The sequence below is a fragment of the Branchiostoma belcheri genome, unplaced genomic scaffold, assembly GCF_001625305.1.
Source record: "Branchiostoma belcheri isolate BF01 breed outbred unplaced genomic scaffold, Haploidv18h27 scaffold217, whole genome shotgun sequence".
Classification (NCBI taxonomy): domain Eukaryota; kingdom Metazoa; phylum Chordata; class Leptocardii; order Amphioxiformes; family Branchiostomatidae; genus Branchiostoma; species Branchiostoma belcheri.
Window position 1 is genome coordinate 47,049 of NW_017803680.1, and position 12,784 is coordinate 59,832.

Below are 12,784 nucleotides of genomic sequence, written 5' to 3' on the forward strand. Positions count from 1 at the left end.
TCTACCAGGCTTGGGGAGGCGGCTGGAAAGAGTAGAAATCGGCTAAATAGAGAGATAAGCATGCCAAGGGAGTTTGTCCGTTGAGAGAACAGTTCGCACCTTGGGCACGGTCCGGTGAAATGTTAATTCTCTCAACGGACAAACACCTTTGGCATGCTTATCTCTCTATTTAGCCGATTTCTACTCTTTCCAGCCGCCTCCCCAAGCCTGGTAGAGGCTAGCATATCCTCACTGTTCTGCAAGGATGTCACGACTTTCTATTGTATTTGCCCCCGAATTTGTGATTCATAATGACACGTTGTATTGTCATTGATCTATTGTTATTGTACCACCCTTTTCCTCCCACATTCTGCTTCCAGCTGAATTCATAGCTGCTCCTTTTCATGCTTGAGTCGTCGGATATAGTATTAAGTTTCAGCTCCTCGCAAACATTTATGGATTTAAAAAAAGTGACCGATAGATTGTCGACTACATTGATTGTTCCATCAGAAATATGATGATGATAACTGTTTTTTTCGCATTCAAAGATCACTGGTAATACTACAGTATAGTCATACTAACTGTTTCGTTGTTTTATGCTACGTATTTTCTGCTAGCAAAATCAAAAGTTTGACAGCGTCATTATACACTTCACGAGCAAACAAGAAGTCCAGACCTAACATCTGCTTTGAGCCCGACCAAATTTTGCAAGTCACTGCCTATGTTATTTCTTCATGATGTCATCTTTTCAGCATGTTTTGTGTATGATCACGCCGCATTGAAGATCACATCCGCTTTAATAGCTCAGTCACAACACAAAAAGACAATAATACAACGGACACCTGTCTCATTCATCGGTAAGTGCGGTGGGATATATTTTAATAACGTATGTACCTACTCAAGGTGTGGCTTCCCAAACACGGGCGCCTCGACCTCACGCCCTATTAATTCTCCAAGCAGATCCTAGGGTGGCAGTATTTGTTGGCCAGAAGGATCCATGCGCGATCCAAGGTTGGTCACCGTGGGGTAGTGACAAAAAGAAAAAAAAAACAGAAAAAAAGGCCATAATATAAAAGTTAACGATCTTCCCCCTCTGCTTGGAGAGTATTTTTTACGCCCTATCCCTAGCCTCGTTTGCGGGCGTCGCTTTTCTTGGGGGGGTTGGGGGGGGGGGGGTCTACATTCTCTTGCGTTCCAGGTACGTCCTAGCTAAAAAAAAACAGTTCAGTTTGAAAGGAAACTGACCTAAAAAATCAGGTAATACGTACTGGAAGTCTATCTATCCCCTGGGAGTAAAATAAAGACATTTAAAACACACAGTCTACACGAAAATCTGGCATCAGGGTGATGTAACTTCCGGCTAGGTTCTGGGAACGAGCACTTCCGGTCCCCGTAGTGTTAATCTCCAAGCAGATCCTAGGGTGGCGCGTTGGACCCTCTCTGGGGGCCTGCAAGGGGAGGGCCCGACAACGCTCTATGCTGAATGCGGAAACTTCTCGATTACGCTTTACGGTAAATTCCAAGTGGCTACATGCATTTACGTAGAATTAAAATGGCGAATACGCTCTACGCAAAATTCGCCAATTACGCTCCACGTGGAATTAGAGCGGCCCGTCTACGCTCTACGTAGAATTAAAACGGCCGATTACGCTCTAATGGATAGTGCCTGGCCAATTCGATACAGTCTTTTGCCACCCTAGGATCTGCTTGGAGATTAGGATGGGTCACCACAAGTCAAAATGTAAAACCGCATAGCGGCGTGTTTGTCTGCTACTGTCTAACTTAGTAACTATGGCATGACATCAGCCTCTGTAAATAATTTCTTGTCTTGTCCAATATTATCCCTGCCTACTCAAATCGCTCATTCACTATTGATCAAAGTCTGGCAATAGCTCCGAACAAGTCTGGAAGCCAGGCTATTTCCAGGGCCTTGTAACACAGGTCTGCTTGTGACCATGCGAAGCACAGTTCTCAGTTAGCCTCCACCAGGCCTTCCTAAGGGGCTACGGATCCTAGACTTCGGTAAAATAAGGGAAATAGTTGGCCAGGAGAGTCAGTCCGCGAAAGGGTTAGTTTCCCCCTCTGTCAGTCAAACCCCAAGGCGGCCAAACTCTCCGCCAAGTTGTATAATGAATGAATGAACTTAATTGCTCAACAATCGTATATGGTACAATGTGTGGCAGAAATACAACAATACTACAAAACTAAACTATCTTATTACATTTCTTACTACAAACTACTATCTATACAGTATATGAGTTACAATATGTTCTTGTATTGATGATATGGTCTCGCTTATGAAATAAATTGTACAGAAATTAGTTAGTATGGTGGAGACTAGTTCTCAGTAGTGAAGACGTGGGGAATTACCACAAATCCACCACCAGAATAGCCCTGACGCCGTCCTATAGGAGAATCCAGCTGTCCATTACACAGAACTGCAGCAACATCCGGTCGGGTACGCGGATCCCTCCCGTGTCCAAGAAGCCGGTATAAAAGCCGTCCAACTTCCTCAACTTTTCACTCCGCCTCAAACTTTACTACAGGGAACAAGCCCCGATCTAAAACACTCACCGTGAAACGCTAGAATTCATCATTTTTTTACTATTCGTACTTTACGTCTCCAGTGGACAAGCCGGGATATAAAACGTCAACGAAACGCGGTAGATTTAGTTCGTACTTTACGTGTTTGTTTTATTAAGTTGTTGCTGTACCGTAACGTTGAGGATGTGGACTGCAGTGACGGCGTTGTTGTTGCTGTGCTGTTGGGGAGGAGCCAGCGGGCAGGTACGGGGTCGCGTCCCGGGTCTCCCCGGGCACGTTACCGTGGACGGGTTTGATCCCGCACGGGACCGTCTGCGGCCAGTGGTGCAGGCTAAAGAAGACAACATGCGGGTCCCTGGATCGTGAGTTCGCACTTTCTTATATCACCTTTGAAGGTTGTAGATGTAGCGTAACGTTAAACATGCCGTAGCCGGGGGGGGGGGAGAACCCCCCACAAGGCTCAAAGGTCCACTTTTTGGTCCACTAAGGTCCAAGATTTTTCTTTAAAAGATGGAAGATTCGTGTCACCAGCAAGGCCGGAATCGTAGCAAAACGGCTCACTTTGTCATTGAAAAACTCTAAAAAAAAACGCAGGAAATGCCATTTCCGAAGGTTCATTTTTCAAAATTTCCCGGGGAAGCATGCTCCCCGGACCCCCTGGGAACCTCGCGCCTAGGGCGCTCGATGATCCCTCAAGCAGTGGGAAGAACCCCCCCCCATTCAAAATCCTGGCTACGGGCATGTTATATCTATGTGTTTTAAATAGAATGCAATAGGTGTAGTGTACCACTTCAGTCTGTAGAATTTTAGTGTTTATATGACTCATGTAAAACTAGGCATGAATGTGCAAATAAACATCATTGTCATTTAAATAGGAACTATTTTGCTTGAAGACATTTTTGCATATTGGTAATCAATATACTGTTGGTTAAACTGCGACAAGTCATAATGAAGACATATTGTATCTATTTTGAAATATTGCAGGCTTATGCGTAATTACCTCCATGAGAAACGGAGGTATTAATTTTGGCGTGTCTGTGTGTGTGTGTCTGTCTGTCTGTGTGTGTATGTGTGTGTGTGTGTGTGTGTGTTGGTATGCTGGTAAGTCTTAGGAAGACAAAGGTCAAGGTCAAATATGGGCCTCCTGGTACTGCAGCAGAATTTCCGGTTTTTGTATCTTTTGTCCTGAACATGCTATGGCCTTGACTTTTTGCCAACAGATAGCTTTTCCTGTCAGGAATAAGTGGTGTGGGTTTTGTCCCCCTATCAGCTTGTTCTGGAACTGCAGGTGACTTTCTGGCGAAATCTTTAAAAGCCAATAAGTCCAGATAGGAACAACGTGTTTTCATCATTTTTGGTGTGTAGGTAGCTGAGAAAGAGTTGTACATAATTAAATGCAAATTATGCCCCTGTTTAATGTCCTATCTTTGTGATTTCTATTTTATATACTAGTATGCAATTTGCCATAAAAACTTTCCATAGTATATTGTTTCTGCTACAATTGTTGCAATGAAGTTTGATTGATTTTTTTTCAAAATCCCAACCCCACAGGTACATCGTTGTTCTGAAGGACATGTCGACGCGGGAAGATATCGAGGCTGTGGTGAGGGGTTTCCAGGCTACCGCAGGAAGGGCCGGCCCCGCCTTTGAGAGCGCGGTTGACGTCATCTTGGATCAGGTGATGATGGCGTTCGTCGCCCGGCTGTCACCTTCGGCCCTCCGACTGGTGAGTAGCTATAGAACTACCACTATTCTACAAGCAGTGCTTCTTCTTTTATTTTCCTTACTTGAGTAGGTTGTTTAATTGGGCATGTGGTGTACCATTATGTCCGTGATGATGCACGTCTCTTTATTTTCACCGTAGCAGTTTTGATATTGAAGTAAATGCATATTTTAGAAACATCCCTACTTTTACAATCCCGTGGAATAGGCCGTAGGTTTAGGCAGTTGTCTGGTAGCCGAGGTTCTCTAAGCAGATATTAGGTGGCTGTTGTGCATAATGGTGGCGAGTATCTTTTGGGATTGTAGTTTGCACCTACATGTACTGTGATACCTTGCCTAATGAATAATATGTAGTAAATGAAAGATATTGTTATGATAGATGACTTTGTTAATCTATTTAGATTGTCGTGTTGTTGTTTTTATGTAGCCTGTGTTTACACTAGTCAGTCTGCAACTGTTTCCCCAAGGGGGGCGGCAAACGTCTGGGCAGGTGGCCACCAGGAGCGCGCTTTTTAGGCAGGCTAGATTATTAGACCAGGGATTTAGCGATACGTATTTTTACGATACGTTTTTACCAGTTGTTAAGTGAACATACACTGCTTACACACACTATTTACAAACACTATTACTGTTCTCAATCTTCAAAATATAAAACTTCACGGAGAATTGTCGCCTATGGACACTTGGGGGGGGGGGGATTCAGGAAGCGGACCCTGCATAGTTTCTGTCCTGTCCCCGATTAAAGTACTTTATACAATCTCGTGGGTTATTTCAATGAATTCATGAAATCCCAAATACTTCTGCAAGTCCAAAATCTCAGATTTATTTGTATTTTTCCTTGGAGTTTTGCTAGACTTAAACGGCTAGCCTGAGCGCTAAATCCTAAATGCCAACATAAATGTATTTGCACGCTCGCATCAGTTTTGTGCTTCCCAGAGGATGTCATCCATATAGTCAAATCAAAGGTTTGCTTTTTGGTGTCATGAATAAACAAAGTAAGGCCACACCGACTTAATTTTATGGATGACATCCGCGCGCGCATTGATTTTCGCCTGTCGCCCTAAAAAAATCAGATCACCTCCACCGAGGCTCTGGCCTGGCGCTAGGCCTGGGTAGTCCATGGTAGGTAGCGACAATAGGGAGCCGGGCACCCAGGCTATCGAATTCGAAGCTCCACGACTCAAGAACTCAGTACATATTAAGTACAGTACCGATTCATGAATGCCGCAAAAAAAAGGTAGCATGTGCCGGCTTGTCGTATACGTCGCTACGTACTGTCGCGAATTCACGATACCAGCTTTGTATTCCTGTGGTTTAGTAGCATTTTTATTTTTGGCCGGAATTTTTTTTTTATTCGCCCGCGCGCACTAGTTTGGGGGTCTTCAGAGGATGTCATCCATAAAATTAAATCGGTGTGGCCTAACTTCCTTACCCACAGATGCAAGCCATCCCGGGTGTGGACTTCATCGAGGAGGATCAGATTTTTGAGAAGCAGCAGGCCGTGCCCTGGCACCTGGACCGGATAGACCAGCAGGACCTACCCGTCAACGGGCAGTTCAGTGCAACAGGTAGGGCCTTCACTGTCTGTCTGTGTGTCTGTCTGTGTGTCTGTCTGTGTGTCTGTGTGTATGTGTGTGTCTGTCTGTATGAGTGTCTGTGTGTGTGTGTGTGTGTGTGTGTGTGTGTGTGTGTGTGTGTGTGTGTGTGTGTGTGTGTGTCTGTGTGTGTGTGTGTGTGTGTGTGTCTGTTTGTCTGGCCTTCCCCCTCCCCCTCCACACACACACACACACACACACACACACACAGACGCTACCTCTTGTTCTCTTTCTCGATATGACTTGAATCATTTTGGCAACGCCACAGAGGCGAGGCCATTGTGAATTCTGTGAGCATTCCTATACGTCTACATTTCCCCTTGCTCAGATGTCTGACCGTTAGTGATACACTTTCAGGTGACGGTAGTGGCGTCGATGTGTACGTGCTTGATTCCGGAATCCGGTACAGCCATGAAGAGTTTGAGGGGCGTGCTTCCTTCGCAGGATTCGACGCCTTCGATCCGGCTGGAACTAACCAGGTAAGGATGTCATATTCAAGCATCATATAAAAAGCACAAGAAAAGACTTCAATGTGCCACAGGTAGTCACTTTTGCTCCTTTTGACATCATTCAAGTAGCCTGGGTACCATCCTTGTTAGTTTACGTCCGCTCCCACGGTCGATACCTACCAACCAGGTAGCAACTGTGGGAGCCAGTGTGGTACCCAGGCTATCGCTTCAGTACCCTCCCCCACGTACTAGTATTTGTTTATTATGAAAAATGTGTCCAGTTGTGAATCAAACGTGCCTTAAAGTCTGTAACGTCCCCCGTCTTGTCATATCAGAATGTTTCTATAGCATCATAGTGGCTAATCATTTGTCATTACGTTGTCCCGGGAAACAGGGTCAGGATATAGACGGGCACGGTACCCACGTGGCCGCTCTCGTTGGCGGAAAAACGTACGGCGTGGCGCGAAACGTGCAGCTGAAGAGCGTGCGAGTTCTGGACGAACGCGGTAGGGGGCGCGGCAGTACCATCCTGGCCGGTCTCAACTATGTCCGCATGCAGGTCAACACGAACCCCAACACGCGCGCCATCGCCGTTATGTCTCTTGCAGGTGACTTTTCTGTTGCTCTAACTAGTGTACAAAAAAGAAATGTGAGCTTTAAGTTTGTTTCTTAACATTTTTTACAGATGTAACTCGTAAGAATCTTTTTCTCTTGTCCTAATTAGTGTATACAGATGTTTAAAAGTTAAAAGTTGGATTCTTTTGTTCCAACCCAAGAGATTGTTCTCACCTTAGTAGAGCTTTCGACCAGTCACTCAAGTGTGACGTCGACACTAATTCAAGCCACGTGACAAGTCTTACTGCGTCACTGTTTCTTAACCTTTTGTTGTTATGTTTTTTTACAAATTTAAGTGGTAATGTTCTAAATGGCATAAATAATTTATTGTCCTCGCTTTGTATTGTGACAAATATAGGAATAAAAAATCGTAAAATTTCCAGGTGCCAGTATGACGACCGTGAACATGGCTGCCAAAGAGCTGGTCCATACGGGCTGTGCCGTGTTCGCAGCCGCCGGGAACGGAGCCAGGGACGCCTGCCGCGCCTCTCCGGCAGGGGAACCGGAGGTAAGCAGAAATTTTCCGTACGAAGGCCCAAACCTACAATATATGTGTCTTCCTCATGCATGTACTTTTTGGCCTTCTTATTTTTCGTTGCTCAGAAAAGGGTAATACTAACACAGTGTCTAGTAACCGGGGGTAATCAGAAATTTCACCGTAGGAAGACCCAAACCTACGAGAGGTGTGGTTCCACATGTTATAGTTCTGGGCCTTCGTATTGTTATCTAATAGAGTAATGGAAGACTGGGAATATTGCGGAACCGTATGAAATCAAAGATTTTCCATACGAAGGCCTAAAACTACAAGAAGTTCCTTGAAGGAACATGCGCACCCTGAATTGTGACTTAACTTATTCTGTAGGTCATCACGGTTGGCGGGACGAACGCGGCTGACGGGCTGTACCGCCGGACTGTGAACGGGCGCCTGCGGGGCACCAACTACGGGCGCTGCGTGGACATCATGGCGCCCGCACAGGAGGTACTGAGCGCCGACGTCGCCTGCGACACCTGCAGCCGCGAGCTCAGCGGAACGTCACAGTCTACACCTCTGGTTGCAGGTAACGGCTGCCAGTTAAAATGGATACCAAAGTTATAGTTGGTTGTAAAGTTCAAGCTTGTGGGGTCGTGTGGCGCAGCGGTAGCGCGTTCGGCTCGGGACCTAGAGGTCCAGGGTTTGATCCCCACCCATGTCACCGATCTTGTGTCCTTGTAGGAAAGGCACTTTACACGAATTTCCTCACTTCACTATGGTGTAAATGAGTACCTAGCTTCGGTTAGGGACGTCCCTCGTATAGGACTGTGTTTGAGGAGAGCCACACCTCGAGCACGTTAAAGATCCCACCACACCTTTCGAAAAAGAGTAGGGGCATGCCCCGGTGTGCGATGGTCCAAAATCTACAGCCCAAATACTACAGTGTAGCAGCAAGTTGATGTTGGCTACCTTAACCTTAAAGACAAGACAAGCTTTGATACAATACAAGAAAGGAACACACACAACTACCAGTGGACTAGCCCCCTGCTGTAGCGATTGCAGAAGGGCTACGAAACGGAGATGGGCGCCGCCATATGCGACCACGGTAATGGTTGCGGGAGGGCTTTGACTAACTTGCGTTACCTCTTACCGTTGCTAGGCGTGGCAGCCACCATGCTGCAACAGGACAACACCCTGACACCTGCGCAGTTGCGGATGAGGCTGCTGTTCGACGCCGCCACAAACAAGATCGACTTCACCCACATCCCTGACGAGATGAAACCTATGACCCCCAACAAGCTGCTCTACATCCCACAGTCATCTGCCTTCAGCTCAGGAAGTAAGGCAACACAATAGTTTATCTATCGTTTTGTCAAGGTTAGAGTCAGCTTCAAGATTTGTACTTACGAACGGTCAATTTTTATGGTACGATTGTTGTATGATTGCACAAGTTGAAGGCATGTTTGTCGGGACATGTGAGGTACAAAAGTCTGTAGATTCTGTATGAACAACTATGAAAGAGATGCCAGTGTCACGGAAATGAAAAGAAACCTACAGTGGGCCTCACTAGAAGACAGAAGAAAAATGTCTAGACTATGCATGATGTACAAAATGACTAATAAACTGGTGGGCGTCCCAATTACTAAGTACCTAATACCAGCCCAGAAGAGAACAAGAAATAGCCATGCCTTCAAGTACCAGAGTTATCAACCGAGGATTGAGGTGTTCAAGAATTCATTCTTTCCTAGAACTATTGCAGACTGGAACTCACTGTCACCAAGTACAGTAGGGGCATTGTCACTAGATAGCTTTAAACAATGTCTAGAGTTAGATGTTCAAGGGTTAGGAGTAACAAGTCGATCGGTGTAATATAGCCAGCTGCCGCCGCACCGCGTGCCTGCAAAGCTGGTGTGTTACGCCGAAAGGCGGTTATACCGGCTATACAGATACAGATACAGAAAAGTTTGTGTGTGTGTGTTTCCTTGTCCACAGTCACTTCGACCTGTCGGACGGTTTGGTCCCTCAAGTATGACACCACGTGTTCCTGAGTGACGAGTCAATGTTAGAAATGGGTCAATGTTAGTTGGAAGTCTATATCGTCCCCCGTCATGTATTATTTCTTGGGTAGCATTTTTTCTCTGGTCCACTGTCACCCCGATCTGTCGGACGGTTTGGTCTGTCATGTGATCGTGTGACCTCAGCAATGGGTCAAAGTTGGTCAGAAGTCGACGTCGTCCTCGATCACGTTTAACAGAAGGTTGCTAACCCATGATGTGTCTAATGTTTGTTTGTTTGTTTTTTGTCCACAGTAACTCCGACCTGTCGGACGGTTTGGTCCCTCAAGTCTGACCCCACGGACGGCGCGCCAGCCTCGGTCCGGTGCAACCTGAACGAGAGGATGATGGGATGTTCCTCCGTGTCTGATGACGGCCTCCGGGCGGGGGAGTTCACTTCGGTGAGTCGTAACAAGTCGTAACAAGGCGTAACAAGTCGTAACAAGTCGTAACAAGTCGTAGAGTGGAACTCGCTGTCGCTGCCAAAAAGTACAGTTTGTACATGTACAGCCTGCTTTTAGCCTTGGTCACAACCCGTCGTACGTACGCGTGCTTCTGCGTGCTGTCTACGTGCAAAAACGTGGGCAAACGTAGGGCATTGTGCGTGGTGAGTACCGCCTTCGTACGGAATCCTACGGATTTGGGAGCACGCAGACACGCCGTAGAACTTTAAGTGCATGTAAAAATTTGTCTGCATGCGGTCTGCGGATTCACCACCCGTGTGTGCGAGTACGAGCGACGCGCGTGCCCCGCACGTACCGTACGTAAGAAGCACGTGTGAGTACGGCTTCCTTACGGTAAACTTGCAATCGCACAGAGATCGTACGTTGTAAGCACGTGCGAGTGACGTACGAGTGACGTGCGTCGACGCCACTCCTTCCCCACGTTTTCAGAAAAAAAACCGTATCAGACGTAGCCTTAAAAAACGTACGGACAAAAAGCACGTACGGCGAGTTGTGACCAAGGCTTAACATGTACAATTGTACGTCATTAAAAAAAAACATACGATGAATGTAACTTCGCCATAACTCGTCCTTTCCCCGTATGTGCAGGCCCTGCCAGGTGATATCAACGTGTGTATCGCGCAGAACGGTATCGGCGGTACGGGCGTGTGGGCCATGGCGCGGTGCTGTGTGTGGCCGGGGTCAGAGTGCTACTTCGAGAAGTCCGACAGATCCTCGTCTCAGGACGACGCCAGGGCAAACATCAAGTGCGAGAGGAACGATGGCGACCTGCTTACAAGTAAGTAATAGTACATCACCGAGACAAAGAGAATGCCATAAAATCATTCTTGTTTGCCAAAGCTCTACTGAGACCAAAGCACAAATTAAGAGAGGGCCTCTGGCCATAAAGTAGATTTAAAAAAATACTAGGGCTACACTACAGAGGCCTTTAGTTTAGATTAAGAAAATTTAGACTGTAAGTTGTAATAATGTTCATGTGTTTCCACTATTCTGCCTCCACCAGGTTATATAATATAGTGCCGCCATAGATACGCGCGGCCCGCCTCTAGACGGCAGGGAAATGTTTTTTCCATGTTGAGACCTGAAACCTAAAAATCTGTTTCCTCTTCTTTGAGGTGTTTTAGATGTACATGTTTTGCCACAATTCTGACTCCTCCGGGCTGCAGGGCCGCCACAGACATGAGGTTGATCGACGGTGCACGTCCCGCCTCTAGACGGATCAGGCGGTTTGTTTTTTCACGTTCTGTAACTTTTCTATCGTAGGCCAGTCTAATGTTCGTTTCTATCTCACCAGGCTCCGAGGTCGATCGACGGTGCGCGGCCCACGTCTACCCGGTCCGATCAGGCGGTTCGTTTTTTTTTCACGTTCTGTAACTTTTCTTCCTAACGTTCGTGTCTATCTCACCAGGCTGCAGTGCCGCCACGGATACGAGGTCGATCGACGGTGCGCGGCCCGCCTCTACACGGATCAGGTTCGTGCGGCTCCCGCTGCGGACCTGCATCGCGCAGAACGGCGACGGCGGGAACGGCGTGGAGGCGCACGCCACCTGCTGCCGGGCAGACAACATGGAATGTCGGGCCGTCTGGTCCAACAGGTCTCCCGGCACGCCGAAAGCCGAGGTACGGAAGGCATCTTCTATAGAACATACAGAAGCTGGTGTGTTACTCCGTAGGGCGATTATACTAGTATACCGGCTATATAGATACAGAAGCTGGTGTGTTACTCCGTAGGGCGATTATACTAGTATACCGGCTATATAGATACAGAAGCTGGTGTTTTACTCCGAAGGGCGGTTATACCGACTATACAGATACAGAATGATACACACGTCTGTCTACAGCTTTGTGATTGGTGGTGGTTGGTTGGTTGGTTGGTTGGTTGGTTGGTTGGTTGGTTGGTTGGTTGGTTGGTTGGTTGGTTGGTTGGTTGGTTGGTTCACAACATGGACCGCCAGGCCGTCTGGTCCAACAGCTCTCCCGGCACGCCGAAAGCTGACTCACAGGTAGAACGCACACATGTCTGTTTACAGCTTTATTTGTGATTCATGGTGGTTGGGCGGTTGATCATGATTGGCTGACTGGCAGGCCGTCAAGAGGGAAGTGTGGAAGGTTGTATGGATGGATGGAAGGATGGATATGGATTGATTGATTGATTGATTGATTGATTGATTGATTGATTGATGATACCTCGCAGGTGACGGCGACCTGTTCCCCCGGCTGGGTCCTGACCGGCTGCAGCGCGTACGACTGGAGCGGCCACGCTGACGGCGCCATGCCCATCGACAACACCTGCACTGCGCGCAACGGCCAACAGGGGGAGGGCGTGCACGCCGTGGCCATCTGCTGCAGAAGAAAGTGATGACTCCCAAAAGTCTGCCAACGAGGCTATTTTGTTGTCGGCTTTACTAAGCATTTTACTAAAAAATGATGTTTAGAGATCGAGTGTCATCGTTTTGACGTTTTTTATTGTGTCGAGTTCTCAACATTGTTGCTGCTATAACTACCAATGAACAATACTAGTAATTAATACAAATTAATTAGCAACTCTCCGATCAGAGTTTGAAGTAAGAGATCGTTACGACTACTTTATGGTACTTTTGTAAATGACAAAAATAAAGATGCAGTATTTCTGCTTCAAATGATTATACTCGTATTTGCTCGTAGGTTTTAGTTTTCATGTTACTTTTGTACATACTTGTTTTCCTATAAAACTTGATATCATTTTAATATGACTTTATATGTGAAATAACATGTGCACATGCAAAATCTATGCAAACTAACTATGATCAACATCATTCAATTTGGTATCAATCTTAAAATGTTTGTTGTTTATCATAAATAAAGTTTGACCATAATGTCCTTGGTTTGATGAACTATGGATAAGCTTAAG

At 46.5% G+C, this 12,784-nt stretch overlaps 1 protein-coding gene across 1 annotated transcript; it reads left to right on the plus strand.

The window, feature by feature from the left end:
* The first annotated feature begins 2,466 nt into the window (after nt 1–2,466).
* Nucleotides 2,467–12,749, plus strand: LOC109470039 (proprotein convertase subtilisin/kexin type 9-like). Its single transcript, XM_019768814.1, has 12 exons — nt 2,467–2,885; nt 4,075–4,249; nt 5,684–5,813; nt 6,198–6,319; nt 6,684–6,897; nt 7,288–7,412; nt 7,767–7,962; nt 8,536–8,715; nt 9,686–9,831; nt 10,483–10,672; nt 11,303–11,514; nt 12,089–12,749. Exons 1-12 carry the CDS (start codon nt 2,707–2,709, stop codon nt 12,251–12,253), a joined length of 2,034 nt encoding a protein of 677 aa, XP_019624373.1. The 5' UTR covers nt 2,467–2,706; the 3' UTR covers nt 12,254–12,749.
* Nucleotides 12,750–12,784: the final 35 nt, after the last annotated feature.

What these genes read in the sequence shown, in the direction of transcription:
- LOC109470039 (XM_019768814.1), top strand. Translation starts at nt 2,707, where the DNA reads ATGTGGACTGCAGTGACGGCGTTGTTGTTGCTGTGCTGTTGGGGAGGA. An exon ending in ATCCGGCTGGAACTAACCAG is followed by an intron (nt 6,320 to 6,683) that starts GTAAGGATGTCA and finishes CCCGGGAAACAG; the next exon opens with GGTCAGGATATAGACGGGCA. An exon ending in CGATGGCGACCTGCTTACAA is followed by an intron (nt 10,673 to 11,302) that starts GTAAGTAATAGT and finishes CTATCTCACCAG; the next exon opens with GCTGCAGTGCCGCCACGGAT.